The sequence below is a fragment of the Gavia stellata genome, chromosome 16, assembly GCF_030936135.1.
Source record: "Gavia stellata isolate bGavSte3 chromosome 16, bGavSte3.hap2, whole genome shotgun sequence".
NCBI classification, from domain to species: domain Eukaryota; kingdom Metazoa; phylum Chordata; class Aves; order Gaviiformes; family Gaviidae; genus Gavia; species Gavia stellata.
In genome coordinates, this window is record NC_082609.1 from 7,127,676 (window position 1) to 7,139,893 (window position 12,218).

General features: G+C 63.9%; 2 protein-coding genes across 2 annotated transcripts; both read left to right on the plus strand.

Annotated features, from left to right (window-relative positions):
* Positions 1-1,664: 1,664 nt before the first annotated feature.
* SMIM3 (small integral membrane protein 3) lies at positions 1,665-3,481 on the plus strand. The gene is made up of 2 exons (XM_059825491.1): positions 1,665-1,692; positions 2,521-3,481. The coding sequence occupies exon 2, from the start codon at positions 2,522-2,524 to the stop codon at positions 2,699-2,701; it is 180 nt and encodes a 59-aa protein (XP_059681474.1). The 5' UTR covers positions 1,665-1,692; position 2,521; the 3' UTR covers positions 2,702-3,481.
* A 5,389-nt stretch (positions 3,482-8,870) lies between these two features.
* On the plus strand, positions 8,871-11,862 carry GPX3 (glutathione peroxidase 3). The gene is made up of 5 exons (XM_059825151.1): positions 8,871-9,064; positions 10,187-10,340; positions 10,587-10,704; positions 10,923-11,022; positions 11,113-11,862. The coding sequence occupies exons 1-5, from the start codon at positions 8,978-8,980 to the stop codon at positions 11,317-11,319; spliced, it is 666 nt and encodes a 221-aa protein (XP_059681134.1). The 5' UTR covers positions 8,871-8,977; the 3' UTR covers positions 11,320-11,862.
* Positions 11,863-12,218: the final 356 nt, after the last annotated feature.

Genomic DNA, 12,218 nt, shown 5'->3' on the forward strand with positions numbered 1-12,218 from the left:
GTCGCCGCGGGCCGCGATCGGCCCCGGGCGGGGCAGGGGGGGCTGTGGCTGCTGCGTGCAGCTGAGCTCTCGGCACCGCCCGGGGCGTGCCCGTGCCCGTGCCCGTGGCCGTGCCCGAGCGGCAGCCGGCGGTGCTGGCGGCCGTGCTTCACCCGCTCTGCAGGGCTTCGCCTGGGCCTTGCCCGTGGCGGGGAGGGAGAGCAGCCGTGCCCCGGCACTGCCCGCAGCAGGGCCCTGGCGCACCCCTGTGTCCCCCCGCGAGGCCGTAGGCTCGGTCACAGGGCACCCATGGGCTCCCCCGTTCCTCTGGGCTGGGAGGGGGAACCACGGGGGATCGAGGCCAGCCCGGCCGCTTCCCTCATCCCAGAGCTGTTGTACCACGTTCTCCTGCGCTCTTCTTATTTCCTTTCCCTGAGCCTTCGTTCACTGCCCACATTCCCCTCTGAACCCAGAAGCTGCCAGGCCAAAGGTGGTTTCTCTTTAGTCTCACGGTCGCTAAGATGGGATCCCGACAAAACCAAACATCCCCATGTTGTGGGATCCGCAGAAAAACGTGAATCAGCAAACCACCTCCGGTTTGCTCCTAGGCACGCCACCCAGGCGTCCCTCACGGCCTGGCCTGCGGCATCGTTCCCTGATACGCCTGTCCCCACGCAGTGCCTGGTGTTGGCCCCTGGACTCTGCCCGTGGGGCTCCAGAGGAAAGCCCTGCTCGCGAGGATCCACCGTCGCTCGTGATAAAAACCCCACATGCTTTTTATCTGACAGCAGCAGCTGGAGGGGGACGTGCTGTCGGGAAGGCAGGGAGGAGGCTGCCCGCCGGCTGCCTGTGCGCTGCTCCTGGGGGAGCGGGGAGCTGCGTGCCCGGGAAGTGCCCGGAGGCCAGGGGTGTCTGAGAGCACATGGTAGTGGTTTCCACCACTGGGAATCTGGTAGGTTTCCCCAGGAAAGGCGGGAGTGAAGGGTGCAGTGCGTGAGTCCCACTGCGGGTGACACTGGGCTTGTGTCCCAGCAGGAAAATCAGAGCATCCCACCTTGCTTCCTGGGGCCGGCTGGGAATAGCTGCTGCTGGCTTTGCCCTTGAGCATTGCCGATGGAGCAGAATATTCCACTGGGCAGTGGAAACGCTGTTCCCAGCCGGCGCGCCGAGGTCTGGCACCTCCCCAGTGATGCTCTCTGCCCGTGCCTCTGTAAATCAACCCTGCCCCGGAGCCCTGGGGGGAGCTGGTTGGGGCTTCGCTGCTGGGGTTTTATGGAGGCTCTCGGTGGTTTTGCTTTTCCCTCTTGCCCCGGGCCTCGAAGGCAAGTGGGTGCATGTGAGCTCTGCTGTTGGAGAGGCAGGAGGGGTGCAGGAAAAGCCCTTCATGAAGCTGTTGCGCTGTGAAATGTCCCCCTGGCACCTGAGCCCTTCGGGTTTGGCTCCAGGTGGTCTCCCCCGATGGGACCCATCCTGGGGGGGGGGATGAGCTGGAGCGCGCTCTTGCTTCATCCTGGCGCAGAAAAAACGCGCTGCTTGCCCTGTTCTCCCTCCCTCGTCCTCCCTCCCTCCCTTTCCCCTTCTCTTCCCTTCCCCTCTCCCCTCCCCTGCCGCCCCCCGCGGGCCGGGCGGGGCCAGGCGAAGGCTCCCGCCCCCGGCGGGGATCCTGCCGCTGCTTCTCGCCGGAACCGGAGCCGGAGCCGGGCAGCGCCGCAGGTACGGGCAGGACAGGACGGGCAGGGCAGGCAGGGCAGGACGGGCAGGACGGGCAGGGCAGGGCAGGACGGGCAGGGCAGGCAGGGCAGGGCAGGCAGGGCAGGACGGGCAGGGCAGGACGGGCAGGGCAGGCAGCCGGCTGCCGCCGCCGCTTCTCCCCCGCGGCGGGGACTCGTGTGTCCCCCCCGGTTGCCGGAGCCTGGGGCGGCTGCGGGCGGGACGGGGGGCTCAGCCCGCTGCTCTCGGTCGTGTCGCTCGGCTGCCCGGCCGCCGGCCCCCCCCAGCCCGGCGGAGGGCATAATGCGGGCCCCGTGGAGGGGTGGTCGGAGGAAAGGCAGTGCGGAGCGGTGCCCGCTCCCCGGCCCCTCAGCCCCGAGCCCTCCTGCCCCTCCTGCTCATTAAGGCGGTAACTCTGTGACTCAGCAGGGGCGGGGGGGGCGGGAGGTGCGAGGCTCCCCCGAAGCAAGCGGGGCTGCGGCTGCCCTGGTCCTCCCGTTTCCCCACCCGGTGACCTACTCGTGAGTGACGAGCAGGATGCCTGGTTGTGGCTTTGCTTTATCAGCTCTTTAACAGCAGTAGCAATTAACAGGGAAGTTTCTCCCTGGACTTTTATCCAGCTGCATCAAAGCACGCTATAAATCCTGGGGCTTCTCGAAGGAGCCTTTACCAAAGCCCTTTGCTCTCAACGGAGCCCGAGGCCAGGGCTGGACGTGGCTGCAGGGCTCTCCCTGGAGAGAGCAGCGGGGTGCTCAGAGTGATGGGGGGCAGTTCTGGGTATGGGAGGGATGGAGGGGGTTGCCCCATCACCCCTCTGCCTCCCCCTTGCAGGATGGACCTCCCTGACCCCGCAGGTCCCGCCGCCCTCCCCAAGCACATCCTGGACATCTGGGTCATCGTCTTGATCATCCTGGCCACTATCCTCATCATGACGGCCCTGGTGCTCTGCCCAGCCACCGCCGTCATCATCTACCGGGTACGGACTCACCCCACACGCAATGGCATCGTCTGAGGCTGCCGTGGAAGCAACGAGGGACGGCGGCTTGCCGGGCAGGGGGCCACAGCCGTGGGACCCTGTGCTGAGGACCCCGCAGAGCCCGATGGGGCACCCTGAGAGCATGGGAGAGATGGGCAGGAGCCGGGGTGAGCCAGCACCCAGACGCCTTTCCCTGTACCCGACTCTCGCTGGGTAAACCCACTGCCTCCTGTTTACCCACCGAGCTCACGGGGACTGTCGGGGAGATGGCGGCCTGGGCACCAGCAGGAGATGTGTGACTTTGCGGATGCGCCCCGCTAGAAATGACGCGCTCCCATGAGGCAGACAGGCTGATCTCGCCTTCGCTGGAGACTCCGTCTCCTCCCAGGCAAGCAGCAAGGAGTGGAAATGCCTGGCAAAGTTATTTCTTCTTTGGAATCACAGCTGTTGGGGTGGTTGGGAAAGAAGGGTCAAAGCAAGATGGGTGGTGGTTGTACATTCAGAGACTCGGCTAAAAGCATCAGCGACAGAGCCCATCCTGGCTGCGCAGCAGATGTGCAGCTGGCACTGGCTTCTCTATTGGATATCTGCTGAAATTGTAGGAAAACCCAATGGGGCGCTCGGTTCCTCTGGGTCTCATGGGGCAGAGGAGTGTGGGCAGCTCCTGCCAGCCTGCCTGCCCACACGCTGGCTGTGCTCAGTGCTCCTGCCGATGGCGAGGGCCCCCACTGCTCACCCGGCACACCGGCCCCATTGCAGGCGTCTGCGCACCCCTCACCTGGGCAGGCAAAGGGGGAGGAGCAGAGGGGTTCATGGCCAGGCAGTGGCAAGGGACCATGTAAGCTCTTGCGTTGCCCCTTGCTGTGAAATAAATTGACTTTATTCTACACATGAGCATGTCGTGCAGCTCTGCCCACATTATGGATGGTGTCCGGGTGCCTGTGTGCAGGATCTGAGATACTTTGCAGCCTCTCCAGAAACCCTCCCCGTGCTGACCTCCTGCACCACCTTGGCTCGAGGTCCCTGGGGTTCTTGCCTGGCCTTGGAGCCTGGTGGCTGGAGCCCCACGGGAGGCACGCTGCCAGCCTGGCCCCATGCTCTGGTGGTGGAAATCCAAATCTGGCTGTGATAGCAGCAGTGACAGTCAGACAGTGAGTGGGAAAGATTCCCCAGGGACTTTCTGACAGCAGCTATGGCTGCTTTTCTCCCACTCGGGTGACCAGCATCGGTCCCCCATGCCAGCCTCGTGCTGGGCTCTGGCCTGTGGTAAGAGTCCTGGGGCCAAAACGGCGTCCCAGTGACTCATAGTGAGAAAGGTCACAATTAATGAGATGAATCTGTCTGGGATGTGGGGAAATGCTACGGTGATGCTGGTGGGAATTGTTTAAATCCCTTTTTCTCTGCTGGAAAGAACAGCCAGCCCCACAGTGTTGGAAACCCTGTGTCCCGTCCCCACACAACTTGATCAGCAACAGCCGGCGTTGGGTTTGCTTTTGGCATTGGGGCCGGAGGGGCAGGCGATTCCCAGGGAAGCAGGACCTTGGGCAAACGCCTCCCTCCCCAGGGATGGAGGCCAGCACGGGGATGCAGTCCCTGGGGAGCGGAAACGCCTGCGCTGGAGCCACAGGCTGCGGTTGTGCTGGGGAGGGAGCGGATATGTATCCCTCGTCCGGTCCAGAAACAAATTTCTGTTTTGAGCTGTTGTGTCTCTCTCAACTCTGGAATTGCAGAATTTGAGGCAAATAACCAGAATTATTTTCCTGTTGTTCCCCCGCTCCCCCTCCCTCGCTGGCACGGCATGGTGGCGGCAGCTGGAGGAGATTATGCTGTGCTGGGTGGGAGCAGCCCCCACTCTGCCTCCCCCCCCCACCCCGTGCTCCACCCCGGTGTCCCTTCCCTGGGGACACTGTCGGGTGTAGGGACAGCCAGCAGCATCTGGCACCAGGAACTGGAGCTGAGCGGCTTCGCTATAAGAGGAATAGGGAAGAAGCCACAAATATTGGAGTGGTTTGAGAAGGAAGCCTGGTTTGGAGCAAAACATCCGAGGAAAAGCAGGCAAACAGCGGCTGTTCCCACCTCCTCGTGCCCCTTGACATGAGCAGCCGGGGGCTATGAGATGTTTCCTTTCATGGTAGGAGTTTTCTGGGAAGTTTCAAGCCCATGGCAAACATTTCCAGGAAAGGCATTGCAAAGCCTTGGAAAGACGGGTTTGCTCACGGCAACAATAAACCGCGCAGAGCAAAATGGGAGTAGGGGGGAGAGCAGGGAGAAGCCAGGACATTTTTAAAGCATGACAACAAGGGGGATGGATTTCAACTGATGTGCACTGTCGAGTTGGAAATTCCTCCTCCAGGACTGAGCAAGATAAGCAAATCCCCCGGCAGCCCTGGCTTCCGTGCCTGAACAGTGCTGGAGCTCGGTGGCAGCGTTTGCGTGGCGTTTTGCCGAGGAAAAAATGCCTTTTCCTGCCCGTTGGGGAGCGGGTCCCGCAGCGGTGATGCTGCGGCAGGCAGGAATGATGCGGGTGTCGAGGTGATTCAGCATCTGCCAGGATGCTTTCCTGCCAGTGCTGGCGGGTGCTGGAGCGCAGCGGGAGCCGGCTGCCGGCCTGTGGGGACTGCTGCTGGGGGATGCGGATATTGGGAGCCCTGGCCGGGACCAGATGATGCAGAATGCTGGCTCTCACCTCGCCTCTGGGCAGCGATGAGAGCCACACTGGGAGTGCAAGCACCCAGCTCAGCTGCCTCATCCCGGCCGGACAGGGCATCGCGGACCCTGTGGCTCCTCAGGAAGGTTGTGGGGAGCCCCAGGGGCAATTGAACAGCAGGAGCCGAGCCTGAGTATCTTGGGTGCTGCGTGGCAAATGTCACCTGGAGCAACCGCTGATGCAGGACCCAAACACAAGCCCTGTGGCCCCAAAGGGAGGCTTACAGAGTCCCAAACTGCCTTCTGGACTCCAGGCTGCAGCGGGGTCTCCAGGAGCACATTGCAAGCATCACGGCCAGTGGGCTCATCCTTCCCCAGCCTCAGGGAGGAGCAAATCCCCCGGGGTCGGAGCAATTGGGGAGGGGGGGGCAATCCTCATGCTGGAGGGGAGAGCAGCAGCACTCAGCGGCCACCCGGCTCCCCTCCCGTGCTCAGCAGCAGCGGGTCACTGTATGCCCCTGTCCCCTTTGGGGGGGGGGGGGGCAATGGGCCAGGGACATTTTTGCAGGGGGCAAATCTTTGCCTGGGAGAGGAAGGGATGGGGATGTTGGAGGGGGCAGCACCTGCAGCCATAGCCCGGGGGGTGCAGGAGCCCTCGGGGAGGGGGTGTCCCCACTCCAAAGGATGCTGGGCACCGTGCCCAGCGGGGAGGCTGCTGTCGAGCCAGGGCAGTGCCTGCGGGAGCACATGGGCCGGGGCAGGGCGGCGAGGGCTGGGTGAGCTGTGGAGGCGGCAGTGTGGAGGAAGCCTGGCGCCGGGGGAGCGGGGGGCCTCTTGCCCGGCAGAGCTTGTTTTGCTTTCGCCTCCCATTGCACACCTAGAACAAAAGTTCAGAGGTTGCCCCGGGATTGATGCCGTGCCAGGCTGCCGGCGGAAAGCAGTGCCGCTGCCAGCTGAGGTGATGCTGCCTGCCGTTGCCTGAGCCCCTCACCACTGTCCCAGGCACGCTGCTGGCATTGTCCCTGTCACTCTGCATGGAAGAAGCTCCTTGCTTGGCTCTGGGACAAGCCCAGCCAGCAGCAGTGGTCCCCACCGCTGGTTTCACATTCCCTGTGCTCACCATGGCCCTGCAGCCTGGCGTGAGGTCTCTGCAGCCCCTGGCCCATGGCTCGGGGACAGCCGGGAAGGCTGGTGGCAGCAGCGGCATGGTGGCCAGGGGGATGGAAGCGCCTGGCCTCCTGCCCCCGGACTCCTGCCAAACATCTGGAGCAGGCGGGGGCCAGCTCCAGCCCGACTCTGGTGGAAAAACAACCGAGGAGGGAGGTTCACATGAGGGGCAGCCCACCCAGCACGCCTGCCATTTGGGGTGGGGAACCCCAATTCGGCAGGGTGGAGCGGTACGCAACCCTTGGACAGTCTTGCTGGAGCCTCCGGCACCCTCGGCTCTCCCGTGCTGCCTCCGGCGTGGCACGGCGAGGACACTGGGTGACATGCCCAGGGTCCCACAGAAGCTCAGTGGCAGAGATGGGGTCCATTGACTGCGGCTCATTAAATCCTCCCCCGTTCACCACCTCCACCGAGGCCAATGTGGTGCCAGGACCCAAGGAGAGGGCCCTTGGAGAAACAGGTCCCTTTTTTTTATTTTGGTTTTAGGAAAACACAGTTCAGGAGTGGTCCAGCCTTTCCCTGTGCATGGCGGGGATCAGGGACATGTGGAAGGGACGCAACCACGCTGTGCCACCAGTGCGCGTGCCGCACCACTCCTCCTGGCCCCCAAGTCCCTGTTAACCATGAGAAAGCCACCAAAGCCCAATGCAGGCAATTAGGGGATATGATTAGAAGTGGGTGGCTGTTCCTGTGGTGGGAACTAGTGAGGCAGGGAGCGCAGGCTCGAGCAGCTCCTTGGCTCTCTCCCAGCTCTGTCCTGGGAGGTGGCTCAAGCCCTGGCCGGGGGTCAGCAGTGTGAGCTGGCTGGGGAGCACAGAACCGTGCTGGGGAGCATGGCACCGTACCAGGCACGCACCAATCGCTGTCAGCTGCAGCATGCAGTAAGGTGCAAGCAGCGTGTCAGTCAGGAGCTGCAGTGCCGTGGTCCTGTGGCCCCAAATCTGCCCAGAGCCTGGGAAGTGGGTGGGGAGAGTCAAGCCCCCGATTTTGGCTCCCACAGGCTACCTGGTTTTGGCAAGGAGCCGCCTCCACCGCCTGTGGCCACATCTGTGAGGGGTGACCGGAGCATCCCTGTGGCCAGCCCGGCCGTTTGCACATTGTGTTGGGCTTTGGGCGGTCCCCAGGCAGTGGCTGAGCATCTTGGGGGGTTGCCTGGACCTGGGGGAGCACCCCACACCACGCGGGGACCTGTGCCAGGGCAGGGCTAAGCCACTTCTTCAGTAGCAGTGCAGGTTTAAAGCTTTGGGAAACACTGCCTGTGATGGAGGGACTTGCAGGTCCCCTTCTCCATGGGTTCCCTGAGTGCCTGGGGGATGTACCCGACCCCCCAGCCCTGCTGCGCCAGCTGAGTCTGCATTCGGAGCCTGACATCAGCCTTTCCCAGGACATGGTGTTCCTGCCGGCAAAGAACATGGGATGGGAGATTGCTCCCAGCCTCCCCCAAGCCCACTGCTCCGCTCCCCTTTCCTGGTGGTGTGTCCGGCAGCCGGCTTGGTGACAGCACTCTGGCAGCACTAGCCCTGCTTTCTAGTAAAGCCAAACCTCATGCTGGCACCCATGGTCCCCCAGGGGCTCACCCGCTGTCATCCCGTCCTGCCCTCTGTCCCAGGCCAACCCCCACCCCAAACCGCACCCCCCTCCAGCACCGCTCTGGCCAGTTAATTCTCCCATCAATAATTCTTTTGTGGGATTTCAGGGAATTTACACCTCACCACGGATATTTCCCTTGGAGCTGGCCCAGGGTAAATGTTTGCATTCCCCGGGTACGCAAACAGGGCCCTGGAAACTCCTGCCCCTGGGGACACAAAGGGCTAAGGAACAGCCGTACCCTGCCCTTGGCCTCAGTGGGGTCACCATGGGGCTATGCCCCCCCTCGGGAAGGACCCTACTCCAGGACTGCTTCTAGGAGCACCCGAATTTGCTGGGCTGCAAAGGAGAGAAGCGTGATTAACCCTTCCCCAGCCCTGGGCAGCACAGCCATGGGAAGGGAGGACACCAGACCCCAACCCCGGGGATGCTGCGGGGGCAGTTTGCTCCCTTCTCCTCGGGTCCCAGCACCCCGCTTAGGGGTGGATGTCACCTCGGCGGTGTGCCCTGCGCAGGGTGGGGACATAGCCCGGCACCTATCCCACCGTGCGGGTTTTAATCCCCGGGTCCGTGGCTCATATAACGCGTTGTATAAACCCTGGGCACATGCGGCTGCCCCGTGTGTCCGCGGGTGTCCCACGTCCCTGCCGCGCCGAGGTGCCAGCGGGGCACTGCCACCCCCGTGTCCCCCCCGTCCCCGCGGTGTCCGTCCCAGGGCACACACGGTTAACGCAGCCCTGGGCCCGTCCTTCCTCCCGGCGATTGGCTCCCCCCCCCCCGCTCAGCCCAGCAGCTATTTCTCGGCTGTCGGGCTCGGAGGTGGCAGAAGGCGACAGGGAGAGGTGTGTCCCCTCCCAGCGCTTTCCCCCGGGGGTGTGAGGAGGGTGCTCGCACCCCACACCCGCCCCGGCCATGGGGGGCTGGTCCCGCAGCGCCTGGATTTTACCCCTTTTCTTGGCTGGGCTTGTCCAGCCGGGGCAGAGCCAGGAGAGGGAGAAGGTAAGGGGGGGGGACACACGGACACGACCCCCCCACGGGGGCTGCGGGGGCGGGGGGGGTGTGGAATGTGGCACTCTGGGGACCCGCCTGTCCCCAAGGCTTGCTGCAGAGCTCCCAGGGGCAGGAGTGGGGCACGGTGACCCTCTCCCCTCCCTGTCCCGATGCCTGGATCATGGGGGGGGGGGGGGATTTTCCCGAGCCAGTTTTTTGCAAAGGGGGAATCGCTGTCCTGGGGTTGGGGACAGAGCCTTGTCGTCCCCCGCAGTGTCCCCCAGAGGGGCAGAGCACAGGGCTTTTGTTCCATGCACAATGTCCAGGGGGGTGCACCCGTGTTTGGACCGTGCGGGGGCCGCTATGTCCCCACGCCCCGGCGGGCAGAGAGCAGGGGTGACTGTCACCCCCGGCCCCCGCCCCGGGGGGGGCGAAGCAGAGCCCAGGCACCAGGACCCGCCCGGCCCCATGGAGGCTGAGCTCCCCGGGCAGAGCCCCTGTGACTTTATCTCCTGCCCGCTCCCAAAATAGCCCCTCGGTGGCACTTAGGTGAGCCCGGGTCCCCTAATGGGAACAGGAGATCGGCTTCCCTGGGTTAACCCCTGCGGCACCGCAGGCAGAGGCTGCTCCACCCCGGCACTTCCCTGCACGGGTCTGATCCAGCCCCGATCCCTCCTTTGGCTGGGCCATGGCACAGCCGCCGGTGCTGCTCCAGGGTGCTCTGGCTGCCCCTTCCCCAGAGGGGGTGCGTGCAGGGGTGGTGGGGTCCTGCCCGCCCGCAGCCTCGGGGAGGCTGGGGCTGCTCTCCCCACGGCAGCTCAGGCTCTTTCTAGCCTCTTGCCTTCCTGCTTGATCCTGGGCAGGTAAACATCCCTCCAGCTGCAGCCAGCCCCGCTGGCTGGGCGTGCACATGTGTGCACACGCATGTGTATGCACATGCCAGTCTGTCCCATGACCTTGACATGCCAGAGCCTGGCTGCCGCCAGTGGCATTTGGGGCAGGATACACAACACTGGCAGCTGCCATCTCAGCCAGCGCCAGGGCTGGACCCACTGCTCCAGTGGGTGTGGGTGGCTGTGGGGTGGCTGGCAGCCCCTAGCCTGGTCCCATGGGATGCTCCTTGCCCCACAGGTGAAATGCTACGGCTCGGTGCAGGGCACCATCTACGACTACGGGGCCCTGACCATCGATGGGGACGAGTACATCCCCTTTAGGAATTACGCAGGGAAGATGGTGCTCTTCGTCAACGTGGCCACGTACTGAGGCCTCACCCTGCAGTACCTCGGTAAGGGTTCCAGAGGGCACGGGCACCCTGAGGGACAGGGCAGGCAGCCGAGTAGCAGGCAGCGTCACCCAGGCATGCAGCCCTTGGCAGGTCCCCAAGGTCTGACCTGCCCTGGAGAGCTGGGGGAAGGGGTAACGCCTGCTCCCCAGGACCTGGCATGGCCGGGGATGCTCCGAGGGGGTCGGTGCCGGTGTGGGGGTAAGCCCGGTCCCCTACTAACGCATCCCTGGCTCTGCTTGTGTGCAGAACTGAATGCACTACAAAATGAGCTGGGGCCCTATGGGCTCGTCGTCCTGGGCTTCCCCTCCAACCAATTTGGGAAGCAGGAACCTGGCCAGAACTCGGAGATCCTCCCCGCGCTGAAGTGAGTACTGTGGCAGGGGCTGTGGGGCACCTGCCCTGCCCGGGCTGGGGTCCCCAGGCAGGCGGTGGGTGCAAAGGCTGCAGCTCCTGCTGGCTGTGACCCTGCTCCCAGCCCGGGGCTGTGGCCTCCGAAAGCACGGGGCTTGGGGTTCCCCCACTACCCCTGTCCAGCACCAAGAGCTGCCCGTTGCATGGCGCTCTGCCCCCTCTCCCTTGCAGGTATGTCCGGCCCGGGGGCGGCTTCGTCCCCAACTTCCAGCTTTTCCAGAAAGGGGATGTGAATGGGGCCAAGGAGCAGAAGGTCTACACCTTCCTGAAGGTGGGTGCCATGGTGGCAGGGGGTGTGGGGGCAGCACCCAGCTTGTGTTTTTAGGGGGGCAAGGCAGTGATGTGCTGGCCCCTGTTGCAGAATGCCTGTCCTCCGGTGGCGGAAGAGTTCGGGAACCCCAAGAACCTCTTCTGGGAGCCCCTGCGGAACCACGACATCAAGTGGAACTTCGAGAAGTTCCTGGTGGGCCCCGATGGCGTGCCCGTCATGCGCTGGTACCACCGTGCCAACATCGCCGTCGTGAAGAACGACATCATCACCTACATGAGGCAGAAGCAGAGCCAGTAGATGCGGGGGACACTGGCCTAGAGGATGGCTTCTCACCCCCGCTCGCACCCCCCTCACTGTTGCAGGGATGCTCCCCAGCAGCAGGAGCCGAATGCCGAGCCAGGACGCTGCCCCCTCCATCGCTCCCATCTCTGCCACGCCTCCAGCTGGGACACCGGGCTGGGCAACACAGTGGCAGAGACCTCGGCGATGGGAGGAGGACGTTTCCCAATAACCCCGTGTCCCACCTCCACCCCCAGCAGTGACATCTCCTCCTGGCCACCAGCTTGCCGCCCCGCTCTGCCATTCTGCCTTGCCGGATAGCGGGGGGAGGCAGGGGTCAGCCACCCCCGGAGCAGAAGATCACGTCTCCATGAAGGCTTGGCCCGAAAGCCCCTGGCGTGGGGCGGGCCTGGCCTGATCCTGCCGGGCACGGAGCAGCTCTTCAGTGCATTCAAGCTGCCCGTGGTCCCGGTGCAGAGACGTGCTCCTCTCCCAGCCGGGGCTGGCCAACCCCTCGCCCCCCGCCATAGAAACGCCAAATAAAGGCTCAGCAAACATGCAGCCCTGCGTCTTGGCCAGGGGTAGGGGGGAAGAGTAGGGGGCACAGTGGCCAGCCTGGGGGTCCCAGCAGGGAGGGATGGCTCCTAGCCGGAGAAACTCAATTTTTTTTCACATGGACTGCAAACACATTATTTATCATCACAGCCCAGCATTTGGCAGGGGTGGGGTGTCTGTGCAGAGCACGGCGGGGGGCAAAAGGGGCTGAGAGTGGAAACCAGCCCCTCCACGAGCAGCATGCCAGGGCACCATGCCTTCTACTGTCACACACGTGACAGACATGCTTCCCTCCCCTCCAGACTTGTTTTCCTGGAACAAGATTTGCTCCATGCAATTTGAGAAACTGGGCCCAAGGCCAG